This window comes from Porcisia hertigi, chromosome 35 (genome assembly GCF_017918235.1).
Source record: "Porcisia hertigi strain C119 chromosome 35, whole genome shotgun sequence".
Classification (NCBI taxonomy): domain Eukaryota; phylum Euglenozoa; class Kinetoplastea; order Trypanosomatida; family Trypanosomatidae; genus Porcisia; species Porcisia hertigi.
In genome coordinates, this window is record NC_090594.1 from 105,827 (window position 1) to 127,892 (window position 22,066).

General features: G+C 55.5%; 9 protein-coding genes across 9 annotated transcripts; all 9 read left to right on the plus strand.

Moving 5' to 3' along the window:
• Positions 1–466: 466 nt before the first annotated feature.
• Positions 467–688, plus strand: JKF63_01024 (uncharacterized protein; the record flags this gene model as incomplete). The annotated part of the gene is made up of 1 exon (XM_067897073.1): positions 467–688. One exon carries the CDS (start codon positions 467–469, stop codon positions 686–688), a length of 222 nt encoding a protein of 73 aa, XP_067753230.1.
• Positions 689–1,621: 933 nt separating this feature from the next.
• Positions 1,622–2,413, plus strand: JKF63_01025 (uncharacterized protein; the record flags this gene model as incomplete). The annotated part of the gene is made up of 1 exon (XM_067897074.1): positions 1,622–2,413. One exon carries the CDS (start codon positions 1,622–1,624, stop codon positions 2,411–2,413), a length of 792 nt encoding a protein of 263 aa, XP_067753231.1.
• Positions 2,414–3,386: 973 nt separating this feature from the next.
• JKF63_01026 (uncharacterized protein) lies at positions 3,387–4,472 on the plus strand (the record flags this gene model as incomplete). The annotated part of the gene is made up of 1 exon (XM_067897075.1): positions 3,387–4,472. The coding sequence occupies one exon, from the start codon at positions 3,387–3,389 to the stop codon at positions 4,470–4,472; it is 1,086 nt and encodes a 361-aa protein (XP_067753232.1).
• A 2,998-nt stretch (positions 4,473–7,470) lies between these two features.
• On the plus strand, positions 7,471–7,785 carry JKF63_01027 (uncharacterized protein; the record flags this gene model as incomplete). Its single annotated transcript, XM_067897076.1, has 1 exon — positions 7,471–7,785. One exon carries the CDS (start codon positions 7,471–7,473, stop codon positions 7,783–7,785), a length of 315 nt encoding a protein of 104 aa, XP_067753233.1.
• An 854-nt stretch (positions 7,786–8,639) lies between these two features.
• On the plus strand, positions 8,640–10,802 carry JKF63_01028 (uncharacterized protein; the record flags this gene model as incomplete). Its single annotated transcript, XM_067897077.1, has 1 exon — positions 8,640–10,802. One exon carries the CDS (start codon positions 8,640–8,642, stop codon positions 10,800–10,802), a length of 2,163 nt encoding a protein of 720 aa, XP_067753234.1.
• Positions 10,803–11,255: 453 nt separating this feature from the next.
• Positions 11,256–13,130, plus strand: JKF63_01029 (uncharacterized protein; the record flags this gene model as incomplete). The annotated part of the gene is made up of 1 exon (XM_067897078.1): positions 11,256–13,130. The coding sequence occupies one exon, from the start codon at positions 11,256–11,258 to the stop codon at positions 13,128–13,130; it is 1,875 nt and encodes a 624-aa protein (XP_067753235.1).
• Positions 13,131–14,675: 1,545 nt separating this feature from the next.
• JKF63_01030 (uncharacterized protein) lies at positions 14,676–14,903 on the plus strand (the record flags this gene model as incomplete). The annotated part of the gene is made up of 1 exon (XM_067897079.1): positions 14,676–14,903. One exon carries the CDS (start codon positions 14,676–14,678, stop codon positions 14,901–14,903), a length of 228 nt encoding a protein of 75 aa, XP_067753236.1.
• A 708-nt stretch (positions 14,904–15,611) lies between these two features.
• Positions 15,612–20,096, plus strand: JKF63_01031 (uncharacterized protein; the record flags this gene model as incomplete). Its single annotated transcript, XM_067897080.1, has 1 exon — positions 15,612–20,096. One exon carries the CDS (start codon positions 15,612–15,614, stop codon positions 20,094–20,096), a length of 4,485 nt encoding a protein of 1,494 aa, XP_067753237.1.
• Positions 20,097–20,977: 881 nt separating this feature from the next.
• JKF63_01032 (uncharacterized protein) lies at positions 20,978–21,967 on the plus strand (the record flags this gene model as incomplete). Its single annotated transcript, XM_067897081.1, has 1 exon — positions 20,978–21,967. The coding sequence occupies one exon, from the start codon at positions 20,978–20,980 to the stop codon at positions 21,965–21,967; it is 990 nt and encodes a 329-aa protein (XP_067753238.1).
• Positions 21,968–22,066: the final 99 nt, after the last annotated feature.

Sequence of the window (22,066 nt, forward strand, 5' to 3'; positions counted from 1 at the left end):
TCCCTTCGCGTTCCCCCCTGGGGATCTGCATATTAGCTCACCATTGTGTTCGGTGTGAACAGGTGCACACCTTTGCCGCTTTATAGTTCAGCTACTTTGCACTTTCATTTTTTGACCCTCCCCTTACGTTTCTTTCGTTTTTCCCCGATCTTTTCACCGAGACGAGTGTGTGTGTGTCTTAGTTTACCTGGGATGCGCGGACGTTTGTGTTCACGAGCGTACTACTGTAACGGTCACTGCTTTCCTTTGGGAGCACCCTCTTCTTTGCACTTCTCTTGGGCTTTCAGGTCTCACCCCATAGGGAGCTGTACAGGCAGGTACATCCCTCCCCCCCCAGAGAATACGCCGTTTCTCTGGCTAGTCTTGGCGTCCTTCCGTTTGTGCGTTTCTCATTTCATTTTCCGCGGGGCATTAGTCACCCTTAGCTCATATCATTCGTCACGCATAGGCGTGACCGGCGTCACCAATGAGCGCCCTATTTGATTTCGAAACAGTTCTGCACGTGTTGCTGCTGATCGTGTGCACTGCTACTTACCTTCGGCAGTTTAGACCCACTTTGTATCACCGTGATAGCCTTGAGCTCTACAAGAAGTTCCTCTACAAATGTAGTGTGGTGGGGGATCGTCTCTCCCCCTGGGTCTCAATTTCCTGCCTTATCTTAGCCTTCCGTGTCGTTTTCGTATATTGAGAAATGAAACAAAGCCTGTCATTGCCGTGCCAAAAGTAGTAAAAGCAGAAAAAACGCTAACGTGCGGTTAGGGTATGTCCGTGTGTCCCCTCCCCCCCCATACCACGTCGGTACCACGTGCTCGGCGCACCACACTCACCCTCTGGCCTTCTAGGGATACCTCTTTTTTTTCACATGGAAGAGATCTTGCTAAACTTTGCCGCGCTCCGCTTTCACAGAAGTTCCCCTCGCTCTTCGCACCTCCGATGTTTCCACCTACTTCCCTCTTTGTCTTTCTTTCCCATCACTATTGATAGCTTCGCTGCTCCAAGCGTTCCTCCCTCTCTAACTTAGCCTGGTGGAACGCCACTGCAGGGTTGCTCATACACACAGTGGCATGCGTGTAATATTTTTAGAGCAAGACCAGGTAGCACTGTCATTTGTTTCGGGCGTATCGTCATTCTTTATTTTCACCTCCACAGAGCCCGTACGAGAGAAGCAAAAGTAGTAGGTGCGCTCACCCAACTTCGTCAAAGATACCAGTGCCAGGTGCCACGTCCCAAAGCACACAAAATAGAAATAACGCCCCCCCCCCCGCTGCTGCCCTGTGTGTGCCGTTTTGATTTCTTCTCGCGAGGCATGTTTATTCTCTTAGCTTTTTTTTTCGAGACCTTAGCTTCATTTTTTACCGCATAGTGCTCGCCCTGACTTCCTCTTGACCTTTGCTAGTACCCCCATCCCTCCCCCAAGCGTCGTTGATCTATCACTGAGAGCCTTACAGTGCACCAGAACCGTTTTTGATAGCTCTTCTTTACTCAGTCTAGTAGTAGGCGTAGGAGTGAGCAGTCTCTTTTATCGATCTTCGTTTGCGTGCCTTCTGGTGTTGGAGCGTGTCCGCTCGTGTTTCACTTACAGCGTTCTCCCCTTCCCTTCCTACGTTGTGTGGTGCACCACATGCTCTGTTCTCTACCTCTCTTTGGTGTGTTTCGAAGCACCATGCGGCTCCTCACAATCAGTGATGAGTACATCCCTCGCGCCTTCCCGGTGAAGTCGACCACCGGTCTCGCCGGTGTGGCCGTCGAGCCGCTGTGGAAGCCGAAGCTGCTTGCCGCCGCCTCGGAGCTGCAGGCGTTTCTCCACACATCCGACATCCCACCAGAGTCCACATACTACAACGTAACAATGACCTTAGTGAAGCGCATCAATTACGGCATCAAGGAGTGCCAAGATGACTGGTGCACATTAGAAAAGAAGTTCTTCTGGGGTTGGCCAGTTGAGTACATCCTACAGGTGACCTGGCGTGAGCTAGAGACGGCGCAAAAGTGGAACGAGTGGCGTTTTTGGGAGTTGGATCCGGAGCAGGTAAAGCGCGTAGCTCGCGAGGACCAGGGTGTAGGCAAAGAGGGCTTGGGCTACAACACACCTTGGGAGCAGGTCGTGCGTGAGGACTTCGACAAGCGCAAAAAAGCTCTCACACAGGAGGAGATGGCAGAACTCAAGCGTATGGACACGGAGCGGATGGCACGGGAGACAGCGGCGTACAAGGAGCGCAAGGAGCGCATCCGTGACGACTTGGAGAAAGCGCGTGGCGATATGCTCAAAAAATTCCTGAACAAGCGGTACGCTGTAGACAAGGACCTGATGCGAATGCAACCGGGGAAGAGCTACTCCGGGAAGAGCGCCGATGATCTCATTCAAGAACTGCGTGCCTCTGTAAAGCCGACCCCTCTCCCAGCCCAGAAGTGAGCGGCCGCTGCTTGTTGGCAGTGCTGCACGAGGACACGAGAGGCTGGGGCCTGGGGTGGGTTTGAACGTGTACAAGAACTACTACATGGCTCTCTGCGGCTACTTTGTCGATATCGTCCGGGGACTTGTGTAAAATGTGACTTTGGATCGATGGGGGCGTCTGCGTTGTCTTTGCAGATTTCGCACCGTCATCTCCACTTTGCCCTGCAATTTTATCCTTGTGAATCCCGAGCCGCTCTGTCACTGCTACTTCAATGGGGTATTCTCCAGAAGCACCTGCAGAGCGCCCATTTCAAAAAAAAAAACTGAGTATGATTTTCTCACGACACACTTTGCTTCTCATCTTTCATCCAGTGCTTTCGATGTGTGCAAGCACATCTACCCCCTTATATCTCCCTTGCTCGGTACCACACGGTGAGGTGTGCAGGTGAGGAGGGAAACTAGACTGTATCGGCCCTGGTCGCCACCATTACCTCGCTCAGGACTTCTTCCGACGTCACACATGTCGTGGACAGGTGAGAAAAAAAAGTACCTGTCTTTTCCTTGGCCGGCCCCATGAAAGCAGGGGAAGCCAAACTAACGGGCTGCTTTGTTCTGTGGATTTTTCTGATGCTCACCACTACAGCCTCTCTACCCCTTATTCTGCGCGGCTGAGGTGCATTCATCTTCTTTTCCCTCTCCCAGAGACGTTAATATTCCAAAAAGCAACAAAAACACAGAAACCGCACATTTTTTGAACCAAAAAAAATTATCCCCCTACTCTTCCAGATCGAGCATACCTTGTTTTTTCTTTTAGGATTGCAGACGTGCTGTACAACCCAGTACTTGTAGCTTCATCGCTGACGCACCTTTTCGACCTGTCGATCACCTCGCCATCACCCGCCAGCACGTACAAGACACCTCACCTTTTTGTAGAAAGCACACGCACACACACACACTCACGGATTTTAGCGCTTCTCTAATATACCACACAATGTCCTTTCCGTTTCACGCAGGGTCATTTGCTCCGGTCTCAGAGGCCTACTTGCCGTCCAAGGCGACAGAGCATACTGCTGGGGCTCTTGGCGCAAAGAAAAGCGTGTGTATGGCCTTCTACAAGAGTGGAGGGTGCCCTTATCTCTCCCACTGTGAGCATGCCCATCACTTTACTGAACTGTGTGCTGAGACACAAATGGAACTACTGGGAAGCATGCCAGTGGGGTCTATCCCGGCGCACTTTTTCGACGTTTCGCAGTCACGGGAAGAGAGGCTTATTGCACCGAGCTCCGAGCCGCTGAAGACGTCGATGGTGGGGTGCGGACACTTCAACCACGTCCAAACTGGCAAGTTGGAGAGCACTGTTTCTTCGCGTCGCCACCCCACTGGAAAGTATCGCGAATTGGTAGTGTCGCACCTTGGACCACAGCAGCCGATACTTGACGTCCCATCATTTTCCAGTCGCACTTCTAGCAGCGCCGAGAGTCTCAGCCTAGGTGGGGTACACTTCTCAAATGGTTCGTCGCCCCCCACGATTGCAGTTGCCACTACCGTGGAGGTTGGAGTATTCAAGATGACTTTGCCCCTACGATGCCGCTATCCGCATAGTTCGATTCCAGGCACCTACTACGATGTTCTGGCGCTCCCTCGTGACGCACCACACAGCGATATTATTGCCAAGTACCGCGCTTGGCAGAGGGGAGGCTTCAAGCGCATGCGTCAAGTAGATCCAGTTGGGGCGGAGGCGGTGGATCGCATCATTGTGGAGGCTCGTAATGTCTTGGGTAACCCCATATTGCGTGCTGCCTACAATCAGCAGTTGCCATCTGCACCAGTGAAGCAGCAGTCCTGGGCAGCTACCTCGTGCGGTGCAGGTTTGACGAGTAGAAGCACGACCCCGAGTAAGCACCATACTCAAGGACTGTCCTCCACGACATCCTCTGCATTTGACACACACCATAGGCTTGATGAATCCTACAAGTTTATTAGGCACAGTCGTAGCAACTCTGGTGTGTACCACGTTGACGGTGCAGCGCCTGTGGTGACCATAACAAGTCTGCATAATGGGGAGAGCATTTGGTAGCAGAGATTTTTTCCTCCCTGGTACGATGACGTACCGGTGTCGATGCTATCTCTTCCTCCTCCGTTCTGCTCTCTTGCTCTGATCGCACGCAAGCGCGCATCCTCTGCGGCGCATCTGAGTGTACGGGGGCACAGGGTAAAGCCCGTATGCAGTGCGTGTCTGAATGGTAAGGTATAGTGGGCTGCGCAGGCGCCGTTCCCTCAATAAAGCAGCCGAATTTTCCTCAGCTGAACCACCATTTTGTAGACGATGTCGGATTAATGCCGGTTTCGCTCATCTCTCGGGCGTCTCGTACTTCGGTTTTGTCACGTTTCTTTTCTCCTTAACACACGTCTTTCTCAAGACGAAGTTTCACGTTTCACGTTTCTCGTTCTTCCCTTCCCCTCTTTCCCCCCTTCCTGCCTCAGTGCCTATATGTGTAGTGTACCTCACGGAGCCATTTTCTGTCACTTGGGCACGTGTGTCGCTTCGCTTCACCTTCGTGCACACTTCTCGTGTCTTTGGCGTGGTTCCTCGTTCTCAGCGCCACCGACCACTTCTTCCCCCATTTTTTTTTAAATGAGTTGTGAGATGTGGCATTCCCATCTCGACAGAGATCCACTGTTTTTCAATACTTCTCTTTGTTCTTCTTTCTTGTGTACGGCACTTTTTTTCTTTTTCTTGTACATCTACAGACACGCGCACAATTCTTGACGCATTTAGCTCAATTCCCTCTCCTGTGTGCCCTGTCGCTCCACTCATCATTTTACCTGGCAATTTCTAGAGTATTCATCTCAACATTTTCCTTCTACGCAAGCCCCCTAAAACCACCAGTTGGTGTTTGTCCTCCTTTCTTTTCACTGTCTCTCTTTTTTTTTTCCCCGCGACGGGAAGGGGGATGAGATACGCCTCTTTCACTCATTCTTGTGTGTCTCCGACTTCCTCGACCAACCCGCTTCGCACAGTTGTAAAAGAACATACGTGCCCTTGTCGGCCTCTTCCCTTGTAAACTAGCCTTTTTTTGTTCATTATTAGTTTGTGTCTCGGTAGCGGTGTGAGGCTCTCTTTTTTTCTTTTTTTTTTCGCGCGTGTGGAATATCACTTCATGTTTTCTTTGACTAGGTGAGAATTTATTTTTTGTAGACGAATCCGCCCCCCCCCCCCAATCGATTGGTGAGGGCATCTGTAAGGAAAAAAAGACGACGCAGACATTTATTGTTTTCAAGCTTGCAGCTGTCATGCGCTTTCCAGAGATCTGGGCCATTTGCCCGCGATACTGCGGTGTGCCTAAAGGAGAACAAGGGTTTGATGTTCCACTGCGTGGACGCCGCCAGCATTGCCAGTCTGACTTGTGTGTCTCTTCTATCATTGCAGCCCCTTTCCTTCCCCGTGTCCTTGTTCTGGGGCGTGATATTTCCTCTCTTTGTGCTGCACCTCATGGGTGTGTATGTTTATCTTTTTTAGATAATTCACCTTGTTTTCAATCCTGATTCAGTGGGACACCTCAGCGTGAGACTATCCGTGGACCCCACTACACGCTTTGCGGGGAACCCCAGGAGCCCGCCTCCCCCCCCCCTATTCACTTGCCAACGCCAAACCACGTCTGATGGTGACGAGGACAGGCACCTGTGACGTAGGGAAGGGGAAGGGGTCAGAGCGGTGTACTGTTACTGATATTGTTGGCCAGGTCGTGGATGGCGCTACATCAGCGTAACCCGCGCCAGTGCGAGCGTATGCACCCCTCATATGCGAAGGAAGGTGTCAAGGGGAGTCCCACGCCTGTTTCGCAGCTCACACTATGTGATGGTGGTGGGGAGGCCTGAGCCACCCCCTCCCCACCCCAGGGAGGGGGGGGGGATGGCGGTGGCGCACAATGTGGTGGTCTGGGGCGTAATGGGAGCTGTTGCGAGGCGACCTGTGAAGCGGCAGTGGACACACCGTGCGAGGCAGGACATGCGCCCAGACGACGGTGCCCGTGTTGCACCGCTGCCTTGCACCACGCGCTCTGTGTGTGTGTGTGTGTCTGTGTGTGTGTGTGTGTAACAGAGAGGAAGTGGCGTGTGGAGTCGGACTCCTGTGTCGTACGGCAGAGTTGACGCTTTGCAGATTCACCCGTTCTCGCGAGCCTTATGTTGGGTATGCCCAAAAGTAGTACAACCGACAGATCAGACTCTTTGGTTCCTCTTGTTTTTTCTTCAGTATTCTGAGTGTTCGTTCCCATTTGCGCGTTGTTTTACCTGTCGACAAGCGAGCCTATTCCGATTCTTTTCTGCTTTGAAGCATGTGACGCGCAGATCAGCCTTGGCGTGTTCAAATGTCAACGTATTTGGACTGTTCCATTCGACTTGCTGGTGAGGTGACGGTGCTGCAAGTTCGTAACACCGTGTGCTCTTTTTTGTGTGTGTGTGTGGGGGGGGGGTGGAACCGTTATTTTGTGTAGTCTGCTGTCATGCACGCACTCTTTGTTTCGCAGCTCTTTGCGTTTTTTTCCGGCTTGCTTCTTTTATGCGCTTCCCTCTCTTTGCCGAGCGGACCCTGGGCAAGTGACGAGGCCCAGGATAGAATAGCCGCATGCCACTAAGACGACCTCCCAGCGATGAATAAAAAAGATGCGCAACAGTCCACTCGGCTCGTGCTCCGACGCTCCCACAACGTGTTTGCCTTAGCTGACTCTCGCACACAGCGTGTTTTTCTTTACTCACATCTCCAACGACAGCAACAACGCAAAAGTACAGCATTGTCTCTTTTGGCTCGAATGCCACCGACACTTAGGTGACTTCCCTCAACTCACGCTTTCCTCCATCACACGTGAAAGCGCTCGCTGTCTCACCCCGCATGTCCGTCCCAATCGTCAACTCAACTCCCTCTTCTACCGTCTCCCTGTTTTCCTTTCTCGTACGTAATCGCATCTTACCCCCACTTGCCACTTACACCCTAAACGCCTCGGGAAACCTCCTCCACCTCAAATGACACCTGCCGCAGAGAAGCAGCTCCGTCAGCATTTTTCACTCACGCAAAAATGGTCAAGAGGACGAAGTCTAAGGTGGACACGATCAACACCAAGCTCCAGCTGGTGATGAAGTCCGGGAAGTACGTGCTCGGCACTCAGCAGGCGCTGACGACCCTCCGCCAGGGCCGCAGTAAGCTGATTGTGATCTCGAACAACTGCCCGCCGATCCGCCGCGCTGAGGTGGAGTACTACTGCACCCTCAGCAAGACCCCCATCCACCACTACTCTGGCAACAACTTGGACTTGGGTACTGCGTGCGGCAAGCACTTCCGCACCTGCGTCTTGTCCGTCACGGATGCTGGCGACTCGGACATCGCCGCTTAAAAGAAAAGCGGGATAATGTGAACCGACTTCTCTTTGCTCTCATTTTAATTTGTGATCGTTTCTGATAGAAAAAAAAAACAAAATCTCAACGAATAAAATATCTGCGCTCTGTGTGTGGGCACGCGCCGTGCTGCTGGTGGTGGCTACTCAGGTGAAACGAGGACCACATCAGCGTGAAGGAATGAACGCGCATGCTCGCACACCCGGCAACGCCAGATGTACAGAGGATAGAGCGACGAGAGTGTCACATCTCAAAGAGGCACCAACACAGATGAGGTGGGAGGAAAGCTGAGTCTGGGACGGTGCCCGTGTTTGGTTGTCCCCTTTCTTATTTTGCTCCAACCTCCTGTACCCTGGATTCACTTCGTGAACCTCACTGCGCGCTTGCGTCTGGGTTGCATAGATTCACGCACGGCTCGTATTGCGGGTGGTTGCTCTAATTATGCCACCTGCCGCACTTTCCTTCTTCGTACTCCTGTTTGGTTGGGCAATTGCCGAGGGAAAAAAGTCATGGATTTCTTAGCAAGCTCCACATTCCACCTCCTCCTCCTCCCCCCTCCCCCCACGCGATCTACCTACGCTACTCTACTTGCTCCCTGCCTCATCTTGGTCGACCAGCAGCACACATCATCTTGTCCCATCCCTTCTTTCTCCCGTCCCACCTGCTACCAAACACCTACGTGAGAGATACAGGCACGCACCCAAAGCTGAAAACTGAGAGGGTGGGTAGGTCTTAGCAGAAGAGGTCTTTGGTTATCGTGTGTACCTCTTCACATTTATTTGCCTTCCCTCGCATCTGGCCGTACTGGTGGGGCTCTCTTTTTTACATATTCAATGTTGGACGATCCGTTAGCATGTGTGCCTCAAGCCGTCGCATCAGCGTCACCTCAGAGCAGCTACAGAGCGACGCCCTTCGCGCCCAGCTCTTCAGCACTTGCTGTGCATACGGTGTTGTAGAGTGGGTGCAGTACGAGGAGGACCCAAACTATAACACCACCACTGTGCACATTCAGTTCCAGAAGCTGTCTAGCGCCGATCGACTCCGCAGTGACGTGCAGCAGCGAGGACGTGTTTGGCAGATTGTGAGCGAACCGGCGGTGCTGTGCGTGGGTGCAGATGTGCTACTTAGCGCTACAGAGCTGCTGCGTCTGGGCCGCCTCACCGCTGCGTTGCCCGTTTTTTCGTGCATGGAACTTCCAAGCTCTCCTGAGGTCAGCACAGGCACTGCGGCAAAGGCACAGTCTTCGATGAAGCCACCTACATTCGAGGAAAAGACTTTCCTGTTACACGGCCGCAACACCGCAACACGCACCACCACGTCTTCTTCCAGGGTCACAGCCGAGCAGGAGGCTGCCCTGTGGTCGGTGTTTGAACAGGAGTCATCAACGGTATGCCACAGTTGTCTCGGTCCGTATTGCGCAGTGTTACACTTCGGATCCCCGCACGACGCTAACGAGTTTCTTTGCCAGTACCAGCTCACTTTGGCAGAGCAGCACGGCGTGTACGCCATTCATGTCGGCACTGCGCCCGACTGCGCCTTGGCGGTTGCGCTTCCAAAAATGTTGGCACGGCACGCGCTGGCTGACTGTGCTGTTGAGGGGCGCGTTGTGCGCGGCTACGTGGTCGCCATGCCGTCCAACACATACTGTGTAGTGGATGCTGGTCTCTACCCTGCTGCGGATCAGGCGAGCACGACCACTCTGGTTCACACGCACACCAACTTCTTGAGTGTGTCACTGGGGGACGAGGTGCAGGTGCAGCTGTCCGCGAGTGGAGGGCTTACACTGGCCGGGGAAGGGATGGTCGGGGGCAAGTTGCTGCGTGTCACCAGCTCTGTTGCTTTCTCTTCTCGCCGCTCTCTCTCCAAGGCGCAGTTACCCACGGCCGCTGCTCGTACGTTGTGTACCTCAAACCTGACACGGGGCTTAGCTGGAGTTGCTTCGACACCACCGCATCAGTCTCAGGGAAGGGCAGGCAGCGGCGGCAAAGCGAGAAATGTGGCGGGGGCGCTAGGGCGCGGCGCTGCCAATACCAAGTTTAACACCGCAGTCGCTAGCGGTGGTCCTGGTAGTGATATGGCCTGCAAATCTGTAGGTGGAGCTGCTGCAAAAGCGCTTGCAAGCAAACTTTTCAAGAGTATTCAGCAAAGAAGAGGTGGTGGCGGAGACGGCGATGGCAGCTCCGCAGAGCGCCTATGTTCTTACGCAGCCGGTCTAGGCCCGTACGCGCGGTTATTGGTGCGCATCGAGCGGATCGGCGAGGATGGCCTGCACGCCCGCTGCGTCGAGGACGCCGAGAACTGTGGCTACGCCGGACCAGTTTTCATTCCCGCCGCGCTTGTGCCCGCCGATACCAGCAGCACCGCTCAAGGATGGCGGACGTTTGCCGTTGTAGGGGAACGAATGCATGTGGCACTGCTTTACATGGTTGCCGTGGGTGCCAGCGCCGCAACTGTGCGTGGAATTGCCTCCAAAAAAGAAGCAGACCTTCGCCGGACGGTCACCACCGCCACCGCAACTACGGCAGCGTCGGGTACCACACCAGGGGACTTGGACATCGCCGCAGTCACCGTGGGTATGACAGTCACGGCTGTGGCCATGTTGAAGCTTTCTGCTGGCGATCTTGGTGTCCCGGCTGCCGGGGATCCATCCCCCTACTTCCCCGCCTTTCTTCTCTGTCCAGGGATCCACGCGTTAGCGACGTTGCGCCGAACGCTGCTCTTGCTGCCCCTGTCTGATTTGGGCGTGTTGGACCCCTCGACCATTTTTGCCTCCCCTGGGTCTTTCACCGTATCAGAAGTGGTGAACGATGTGATGCGTGGACAATACGCAGTGGTGGTGCCATCTGCTGTCTACGCCGCGCGCCAAGCTCAGCAGGCGGTTGCACAAGAGCAGCGGAAGGCGGCAGCGGTGGACGAGGTGAAGCGTCGATTGGCGGCGGTAATGGGGAAAGATATTCTGAAGGTGCTGGACACTGAGGATGAGCCGTTTCCAAAACGTCCCCGCTGTGATGGCTGAGGAAAACGGTTCGCTTAATCATCCCTGTGACGCGTCGTCTCCGTGTACGTTCATCGCAGACTTGCATGAATCCAAAGCGAGAAAAGAAGGAACACGTAATAGCACGCTTCGAGTGCGTGTGCTCGAGTGCGTGGTGGTAACCATACGGCACTGATGAGGGGCTCGTCACCTATGCTTTCCAAATTTCTTTCCTCTCCTACCACGCCCTACTGGCAGGTGATGCGCCGTCACACCAAACTTAACTCTACCTTTTTTTTTTCTTTGTTCCTGATCCCCACACAACTTCTTGGTTTCCGCGGTGTCAATCACTTCCTCAGCGACTGACCAGCAGACACAGTCCAAGGAGTAGTACAAGACTTCCTCACTGGCGCTGTGCGTGTGTGCGCTATCCACGATTTCAGGTCGATTCTCTGCCCGTGTGGGCTCTGAAAAAGTTGTGTGAGTGAGGCGTGAATGGATGAGGTGAGTCTCAGCACGCTGCTTCTCAGCGGTGAGTGCGATGTCCAGTGGGGCTCTCGGGGCACGCTGAGGGCTCACCGCACCGTTGAACTCCACTCCAACAATATTTTGTACTGCTTTGAGGAGCCGAGGAATTCGATGGCCAAGCACATTCGGGAAAAGGTGTATGTGGAGGGGTGTCACATTGTCGACGGTGGCGTCTACAGCGACACGAGCGAGAGACTCTTGCTGTTTCTGGCAAACTACGACTACGCCGAAAAAGTAGATCTGTTGGGCAACCACCGTTGCAACATATTTGCTGAAGAGAGGACGACTCACGACGCGCCGCTAGACAAGACCACACAGAGCGCATTGGGGTCGTCACTGCCGAGCGCCAACTACGTGGTGCAACTTTTCATGCCTGACAAGATGATCAAGTGGTACCTTCTTCAGGCAATTCAAAGGGCCTCGAAGGAGTATCCTCAACTTTTTCCGGCCACCGCTGCGGCACTGGTAATGATGCCGACGCCGGCTGCGGGCAGCGGCAGTGTACACTCTAGACCGTCAACCGTAGCGAAGCCGCTCGCCTGTAGTGTAGCGAACCAGTTCGCGTCGAAGATATTGGGCCAGCACTCCGTCGACGCCTGCCATACACGCACGGAGTCTGACGTCACCGTCTTACGCAACCACGAGGTGCTGCAGCTGTCGGACGTGCTGCACGAATATGAGGCACTGCAGCTAACTAAGAGCAGGGCGAACACCATAGATTCACATTCAATGCCCAGGGAGGGAGAAGGGAGGATGATGTGCGAGGCCTTGTTAAACTATGATACCTTGGGATCAGAGGTGTGCGTGGCGGCGAATGAGGTGAATCCAGTAGCCACACTTTCTGAGGTCCAGTCGAGTGCGCTAGCACGCCTCGAGCACTCTCCTCTCTATGAATCATGCATCAAAAGCCAACCAACCAATCGGTTCTGCGCTGACTGCGGCGAGCCTTTTCCGTCATGGTGCATTCTGCAGCCCTTTGGTGCTTTTGTGTGTATCCAGTGTATCGGTGTGCATCGAAAGTTGTGGTCGAGCAAGTGCCGTGCTGCAGAGCTTGACCGATGGCCTCATAGCGACGTCGAGTTCATGAAATCACGTGGCAACGACGCTGTGAATGACGAGTTGGAGTACTACGTAGCCTTTCCAGCTGACAGCATCGAATTTTCTTTACACAAGGAGCCTGTCGTGAAACCTGTAAGGTCCTTTTCTTCTTTTGAGGTGCGTGAGTCGTTCATACGGTGGAAGTATGAGGAGCAGCTCTTTACCCAGGGGCGACATCCTGGTGCGACAGGGCCCCTTCCACCGCGCCCGGATCCGGTCGGGTTGGAGCGCTCTCGCCTTGCGTCAGCTACCGCTGCTTCCGAAGGAGAGGGCAACACTAGCGACGTCTCTTTCGGCATTGTAGTAAAGCAACAACCGTCCTTCCTGCATGATCCCGGCCCACCGCGGTACGCAGGGTTGCTGGACATTATCGTGAAGGAGCTGATAGGTCCGGAGTCTATTGTCGGTGCAGTGTGTGTACTGACAAACGGCTTTCAAACTCTCCGCACGCGGGAAAGCCGTCAGCTCCTGCATATGCAACATTCCACCGCGTGGGATGAGCACCTGCAGCTGGGTATAGAGGGGACGGGTCAGAAGCCGCTCTACTGCACCATCCACCGCGGAAAGGGGGAGCTGCTAGCCGCAGCAGAGGTATGGATGACTGAGGAGGTTTTCCAGCCTGGCACCAACTGCATGCTCGCCACCACGTTACTTTGGACACAACTGCACAGGAAGCCCAACCAACGTACCCTAGAAACGTCATGGAAGATCACGTTTCTGACCTCGTACCGACTGCTGGCATGAGCACCAGGGTCTTGTTGTCCTCTTCCCCTTGTCTCTGATTCCGCGCCGAAGCCGTAGGCCCTCGCTGGATTGTTATCATATCCTCTTCCAAGGTTTTTCCCAAGCCTTCAAGGGGCACCACACAAGATGAACTGTGCAGTGTGTTTGCACACCCCAATATATGTTTGTACATATGGGTGTGTGTTTTATTTTTGAAGCACCCATGCTGCCGTGCGACACAGGAGTCCGACTCCACACGCCACTTCCTCTCTGTTACACACACACACACAGACACACAGACACAGAGACACAGACACACACAGAGCGCGTGGTGCAAAGCAGCGGTGCAACACGGGCACCGTCGTCTGGGCGCATGTCCTGCCTCGCACGGTGTGTCCACTGCCGCTTCACAGGTCGCCTCGCAACAGCTCCCATTACGCCCCAGACCACCACATTGTGCGCCACCGCCATCCCCCCCCCTCCCTGGGGTGGGGAGGGGGTGGCTCAGGCCTCCCCACCACCATCACATAGTGTGAGCTGCGAAACAGGCGTGGGACTCCCCTTGACACCTTCCTTCGCATATGAGGGGTGCATACGCTCGCACTGGCGCGGGTTACGCTGATGTAGCGCCATCCACGACCTGGCCAACAATATCAGTAACAGTACACCGCTCTGACCCCTTCCCCTTCCCTACGTCACAGGTGCCTGTCCTCGTCACCATCAGACGTGGTTTGGCGTTGGCAAGTGAATAGGGGGGGGGGAGGCGGGCTCCTGGGGTTCCCCGCAAAGCGTGTAGTGGGGTCCACGGATAGTCTCGCACTGTATTGTAGATCATGCGATAGTGGGGGTTTCGCGCCAAAGAAAAAGATTGCACTGTGATAATTACCACTCGCTAAAATCTGCTCTCTTCTTGTTAAGAGTGTTCGCAGGCACACCGTTGGTCTACATGGAGTTTTTGACGGGTTTCCTGGAGTCATGCTGCCCCGCATTCCTCTTCCCTTGGATCGCTGTTGAGAGATCCTGCGGCGGTCCATGACAGGAGGAGTGTGGGCCGTGTATGTGTATGTCTTCTATCTCGTTTCTCAGCTATTTCATTCTTTGATTCCCCTTTCCATACTTTCTGCACTCCTATCATCGTTTCCTCTGTGTTGTCTATGCGCAATCATTTTTCTGCACCCACCCCGACCCCACTTCCCCGTATGCACAAGGTTCCTCTCCCTAAACTGTTTCTTTCTTGTTTGCTCAGCGTGTCTCCGTACTGCACAGCGCCGCTCAGAGCACATTCTTCGTGATTGCCTAGATCAATTTTTCTTTCAAGAATTTACACCATCCAGCTGTTTCTCTCCACGATTTTCCATCGCTGACTCACCTGTCTTTGTTCCTTTTCCCATTTTCCATCTCCTGAAGTGTCGCTGCGTTTGCTCGGGGCGACCTATCCTACTGCTCTTGGCTGCGTCTAATCATTTCGTATTGAGCACCACCCTCTGTCAAGAGGGTGCTGCTTTTCCAGGTTTACTCATTGCACAAAAACACACACATTTCATCACTGGCAAATCCAAATCCACAATGCTCCTCAGTTATAGGGCCGCATTCCTCTGGGCTACGTTCGCTTCCCTAGCGACCTTTTTCATCCTGCGTCACTACGATCCTGTGGATTTGAGTGAGCACGCTGAGAAGGTGTACGGTATACCACCGGTAGCGTGTTGCTCGGCCATCCTTATTCCCATTATCGTTCTCGTCGTCTACGAAAAGACGTTGAGTATGGGTCCGAAGCCGTCGCTCAGACGACGTTGAGATACGGGTATGCGGACCTCCTCCTCTCTATGCGATCTCCACAGTTCTTTCACCCCCCTCCCCGAAAAGGCGCGGCAACATGTGCGCCGTTGCACGTCACTTCATTCGGGGAAGAGAAGACGGTGTGAGAACAGAAGAATCCATCGATACCCACAGTAGAGTAGGCATGTACTGCACAGCGCCAACATGACAGCTCTGGTCATTGACTTTGGACCACGTCTTCCCTCCATTTCCAGTGTATGCGCTGTAAGGCGGGGGTGGGTGGGTGGGCGGGCTGCTTGGATCATGAGAGAGCAGGTCTTCATGCTCCCTATTCCATGCTGCTTTCTACTCGAAAGAGACTTTTGCTTTCCTTTCGACACCACCTGACTCCTTTGCTTTGCGCTGCGTTCTCCGTTGACAACAGACAAACCCTTGAAATGCTTCTCTTCTTTTGGTCACCGTGGATCTTCTCATCTCCAAAGCTGCTAAGCTCAGAAACACTGTGGCTCACCAGCCATCTCAATGTTATCTTCGTTGTCGCTTGCGCAGGTTTTTGCCTCTTCGAAAGAGGTGTGCTGCTGCTGCTGCTGCTTTACATGGCGGCCGCAGCTGCGCTTCCAACGCAGATTTCAAGTCTGAAATGCACTCTCTCGTTCACCACCACTTGCCTTTCAGTTTCCTGCCAACTCTGTGCAAAAAAAAAAAACTAGGCGGCGTTAATCACACATGCGCCGTCTTCACCGACCGGGGCTCTGTGCTCGGACAGCGCGCCTTCTTTCCAACACCAGTCAACATGTGAAATCTACAGCCGTTTGGGTAGACGTCGTGACTTTACCAACATCGCCACCGCCAGTACCTCCTTGTGCACCTCTAGCCTCCGCTACAATTGCTCGTCCTGAGGTGCTGGCAGCCGCGCCTGCACCACCACCACCCACTGCACCCGAGGTGCTGAAGTCAGCACCTGCCGCGCCTGCACCACCACCACCCACTGCACCCGAGGTGCTGAAGTCAGCGCCTGCCGCGCCTGCAACACCACCACCCACTGCACCCGAGGTGCCAAAGTCAGCACCTGCCGCGCCTGCACCACCACCACCCACTGCACCCGAGGTGCCAAAGTCAGCGCCTGCCGCGCCTGCACCACCACCGCCCACTGCACCCGAGGTGCTGAAGTCAGCACCTGCCGCGCCTGCAACACCACCACCCACTGCAGCCGAGGTGCTGAAGTCAGCACCTGCCGCGCCTGCACCACCACCGCCCACTGCAGCCGAGGTGCTGAAGTCAGCGCATGCCGCACCTGCACCACCACCACCCACTGCACCCGAGGTGCTGAAGTCAGCGCCTGCCGCGCCTGCACCACCACCACCCACTGCACCCGAGGTGCCAAAGTCAGCACCTGCCGCGCCTGCACCACCACCACCCACTGCACCCGAGGTGCCAAAGTCAGCACCTGCCGCACCTGCACCACCACCACCCACTGCACCCGAGGTGCTGAAGTCAGCACCTGCCGCGCCTGCACCACCACCACCCACTGCACCCGAGGTGCCAAAGTCAGCACCTGCCGCGCCTACACCACCACCACCCACTGCACCCGAGGTGCTGAAGTCAGCGCCTGCCGCGCCTGCAACACCACCACCCACTGCACCCGAGGTGCCAAAGTCAGCACCTGCCGCGCCTGCACCACCACCACCCACTGCACCCGAGGTGCCAAAGTCAGCGCCTGCCGCGCCTGCACCACCACCGCCCACTGCACCCGAGGTGCCAAAGTCAGCACCTGCCGCGCCTGCACCACCACCACCCACTGCACCCGAGGTGCCAAAGTCAGCACCTGCCGCGCCTGCACCACCACCACCCACTGCACCCGAGGTGCCAAAGTCAGCGCCTGCCGCACCTGCACCACCACCGCCCACTGCACCCGAGGTGCTGAAGTCAGCGCCTGCCGCACCTGCACCACCACCACCCACTGCACCCGAGGTGCTAAAGTCAGCACCTGCCGCGCCTGCACCACCACCACCCACTGCACCCGAGGTGCCAAAGTCAGCGCCTGCCGCGCCTGCACCACCACCGCCCACTGCAGCCGAGGTGCCAAAGTCAGCGCCTGCCTCACGGAGTAGGCTGCATTCACGTAACAGTAGCTCTACAGGAAGAAGTAAAACTGCCGGGCACAGCGATTCGTCGTCCCCAGGTGCGCGTCTCCAAGTTGTAGCACGTTCAGAGACCGCTGCTAAGCACACAAAAGCAGGCACGCCCCTCCTGCAGCAGGGCCCCCGAGGAGCTGTCCCACAGCCTTCTGTTGCGTCTCCTCTCTCTTCACCACCACCACCACCACCGGCGCCGGAGCCGTCAGCTGCGCCTCCGGCACCACCACCACCAGTATCTAGGTCGTCGGCGCACGCCACCATCGCCCCGCCTTCCCGAAGTGACGCGGTCGAGGACAGCGGGGAGGTCGAAGAAAAACTTTTCGAGGCTCTGCGACCCTCGCTGTCAACCCGCATCGAGGCTGCTGTGCAACACGGTAAAGCAACGCACCCACTGAAGGTGTCTCGGAGCATCGAGCAGCCACAGGCAGAAAAGCTGCTCCTGCATATTCCTCGTGAGAGCACGGAGACGCCTGCTTGTGGATCTGGTCATCTCGAGGGAGCCGCTCCTGGTGATTGGGCGTTTGTTAAACGAGAGGAGCGGCTCCATCCGCTTCCGAAGTCGATCTCTGAGAGCATCGATCAACATGAAATACCGGTCGAGCTGGGAGGTGATGGCCCTGCAATTGGTCCTGAGAGTACCACCTCCAGGTTTCCTGCTAATCGCTCCTCTCGAGGATCAGCAACCGCAGCTTCTGCAGACGCCGCATCGCTCTCTTCCGCCATTGCAGCCCAGTTATTTGAGACTCCCATAGTGGAGCGCCTGCCTGGCGACGTGTGGTGCGGTGCGGGCATTGAAAGCGGCGAAAGCGGCGGTGCTCCGTCGCCGTCGAATATGGACAACAGTGACGTGTGTGTTTCCGTGTCAACTTGTGTTACGCCTCAACAGTGCGTGATTACAGTGCAGCTTCGGGAGCCACCGTCAAACTCAATGGCCGCTGTGAAGGCTGTAGCAGGCGCATTGATTGCAGTGGAGTCTCACTGCAACGCAGCTGTGGCCGCAAACGCCCCAGTCCGGATCCACTCGGCACCGAAGGGAGTGTCAGACATTACTGTGACGTGGTGCACTTTGCAGCACTGCCCTTTCTTCACAGCAGCTGAGAGTCCGGCGGAGCTGTCGTTATCACAGCGTGTGTGTTATATGGAGGCGAAGGAGTCGGTAATGAAGCGCTTTCACCATCTTGTGGCACGATACGGGACACACGTGCGCTTTGCAGCAGTAGCCACCACTGGATCTGTGCTCGACTTCGGTGCGGAGGTGTTTTTCGCGTGCCCGGACCGGCGGTTGATCTCTCCGCGAGGTGTGATCAGTGACGGCAGCGACGAGGGGGAAACGCCGTTGGTGTCGTCGTCGCCGCCGTCCGTTGGCGCCGTCTCCGTCGGTTTTCCGCTGAGCCGCGTGGGCATTTTTCCCTCGACCTCTACGGTAGCCCTTCTCCAACGTCTCTGCGGGTCATTCCACACGGTGAAGTGGGTGCCCGTGCTGCACATGTATGACGCGAGGAGCTTGGCTAGAGTTGGTCTGCTGAGCCTTTCTGACGCCCCCGCCGATTCCTTGGAGAAGAGCACATGGAAACAGTGGTGGCTGCGGCTTGAGGAGATCATTCTCGAGCGTCTGTGTCAGTCTCCTACGCAGCGCCAGTGGGTCATGGAAACATTTTTGTGGAGCCGCGGTTTTCACACCGCTGCGGTGCGTCAGGAGGCAGCCGGCACCATGTCAGCAGACATCTTAGATGGCTGGTACGCCTACGCGATGGGAGTTCTCGGCCGAGATCCGTCATGTTCATTGCCGGACGCTGTATGCGGCGAGGGTGCAGAAAAGGCCACCGGGGTTTATAAACTTTTGGCAACACCCCCATGCAGGGGCGCCTCTCATGCGGTACATGTGCACACGAGGTCTCTGCGACAATCGCTGCCTTCTCTGCCCCATCACCGCTTCCTTGCTTTCCAGCACTCGCAGAAAACTGTATGGAACGACAAAGTTAAATCTCTCATCACCACAGAAGACTCTGTTGGAGCAGCTATCCTGCTCGACTGCTCCGAAAAAGCTGTTATGGACACGTTGGACTTGGTGAGGACGCACCTCACCGGCGCTTCTGAGCTGCGCACTCGCTTACCCTATCTGAACGTCGTGTTGGTTGGCGAGGCTGCTGCAGCGCAGTCGGTTCTTCAATATTTTCCCTGTGCTGCTGTCATCTCTTCTGCGTCTGCATTTTGCGAAGTGGGGCATGCGTCCGTGCAGCAGGTGCGCTTGTATGCCTCACCTAAGTGGCCTACGGATCTTCAGCAGGACACTTTGTTGTCAGCTTTGACATACCTCAAGTGCCACGGCACACCTCACGTCGTCGCCTCCAGTGCAGCTCCACATCGACTCCTGCTTGCGCTCTGCGAGGAGGCGGTCTTGATAGCACGCTTGCTGTCTGATGCAACGACCGTCGAATCCGTGGCTAGAGAGGACTTGGGTCTGTGCTTGGGTCCCTTCCAGCTGATGGACGCTTACGGCACCGCTGCAGTTGCGTCCATGGCGGCAGAGGAGCGGTCGCGCATCGCGGCGGCTAACGATATGACAGCTCGAGTTGCCGTGGCCCCTGTGCACCAACTCGAAAGCTGCATGCGGTCTATGGCCCGTGAGGGGCTTCTAGGTTCAAAGAGTGCGCGTGGCGGCTTCTACGACCCCGTTCTGGCAGTAAACGGGGGAGGTGCTGCTTCTCCGCAGCTTCGCAAGGGGGTGCTCAGCGCCCACATCAGCCACTACCTGACCCCTTCTGAGGTGAGAGATCGACTTCGCGCGGCCGTGCTGAACGTGGCCTGCGAACTTCTGACCCATGGCGACGTGCAGGGGGCTGATGATATTGACCTCCTTTCGATGAGTGCCCTCGGGTGGCGTAAGGAGACAGGCGGGGTTCTTTATCAGATAGACGAACTGGGGGCGGATGGCCTTCCACGGCTGGTAGAGAAGATGGGGCACTTGGCCGCCATGGGTGTTGCAGTACATCTCGCACCTCACCCGCTGCTCTTACGCATGGTGACAGAGAAGATTCGTTTTGCCAACCTTAAGACTAGTGGCTTGCTGTGACTGTGCTGATAGTTGCGGCTTCTATAATCACCAAGCGTCTATGTACGTGCATGTGTTGCCCCCTTCTTTTGTGGTCGAATATATCTGCCACGCGGTTTTGTCGTCATCGCATCGTTGGCGGGGAGGGGGGGGGCGAGGCTGCCTTTCCGTGCCCCCTCCCTCTCCCTCAGCGCCCCGTTCCTTGCTGACGTGTTCACATTTCTACGTTTGATTTCTCTCATATTGCCAAATATGATTGCAGCTGAGGGAGCCGCAGCAAGCGAGGGGCCTCTCTCAGGGGGCCAGCCGACAGTGCTGGAGTGGGGGGGGGGAGGAGCGTGTGCGAGCATATTGCTCGTGTAGCGCACCCTTGTTTAACGACATAAAAGGCGTGTCTCTGTGCGGCTCAGCTTCAATGCAGCCGGTGAGGGTGCCTGTTGCTCACCACGTTGCTCAACTCCACCGCGCTCCGCGAATGAATGTGTCTCTTGCATTTTTCTTCACATCTTTCCTTTCTCGATCTCTTCTATCAACTTATCTTCCTGACCTGAGTGAGGTGTTGGCGTGTCTACGGTGTTGCTCCGGGGGCTCTCTTCATACGTTCCTCGTGTGTAAACACTTGAACTGTGGCAGGTCTGCTCGCCTTTGTTGTTTCTCGCTTTTCCTTTCGCCACTCTTTTTTTTCCATCCCGCAGGCTCTGCTGCTCCCAAGCAGCACCACGTGAGTGCATTGGGACGTTGTTACCTTGCCTCATCGTCAGTGTGAAGGGTTCTCATCTTCTTTTCTCGCCCCCCCTCCCCCGGAGAGAGCTAATCTGTGCAGCTCTGAGTTTCGTCCTCATCCTCATGCATGACAGTGCTGAGCTAATTTTCTCCCCCCTTCACCAAAGTGCTCTGCCGTCATGGTCTCCGATCCAATCTTGCAGATCCTGTCGCAGGTAATCGATGACGTGAGTTTCTCGCAGACACACGCGGTCAGTGAGGACTTCAGGGTGTACCCACGGTCGTCTATTGACAGCGTTAACACGCTTCAGCAGGAGCAGCGGAAACGCGTGGAACAGATGTATGCTGCGCGTTCACCATCCCCCGATTTTCTGGGCTCCCAGCTTCTGGCGGAGTACCGTGGCGAAGCGGCCTCGCTGCAGTTCGGTAAGGAGTACGGTGACCCACAATTTTCGACCACCATTTCTCGCATGACGCCTGAGGAGAGTAAGCGCTTAAAGAGAAGCCTGAAAAAGCGTATCCACGAGTGGGAGGCCGCATTGCGGGATGCCACGGGACAAACAGACGTCTACCCGGAGCAGAAGGCCCCGTTTCGCTTCATCTACGAACTCTACCGCGTCGTCAAAGTAAAGCTCCTGGGTCTGGACCCGTTTACCCGCGTGCAGAGTGCGACAGTTGAGCTGTCTGTCGAAAACAGTCGCGATATCTCGCAAAGCATCTCCGTTCAGGCGACTGGCGCATCATCGGCGCCAGCGTCTGCGATTGGTGTGGCCGCGCCGCATCGCACTCGTCCAAGTACCTCCGTCGTTAGGGATGGTTCTACGGCCTCTACCAAAGCCCCATTGAGCAGCACAGCAGCCACTTTTGGCAGTGAGGGTCGCGCAGTGTCAAGTAGCACAGCAAGGCCAGCCCCGACGAGCGGCACCGCTGACTGGATCCTGCGCATCGAGAGGGTGCAGTTAGGCACTGAAGATGTCTCGACGATGTCCAACGATGCTTTGCTAGCCGAAAAGCGCAGCGTAAAGCAGGTGCTGTACCGCTTCGAAACCGACTTCGAGAAGTACAGGGGCGTGCGACCTGGTCGTCATGACCGCCATCACTTCACTGCCGAGTATAACCGCTACAGTGAACTGAAGAACGAGATTCAGCGCCGTTCTCTCAAGACGTAGACTTGCAGGTAAAGCTAACATCTTCCTGGGGCACGTGTGCGCGCTGCGCTATCCATATTCGCGTTGCCAAGCGCTGAGCGTCGGTGCAGAAAAAATAGA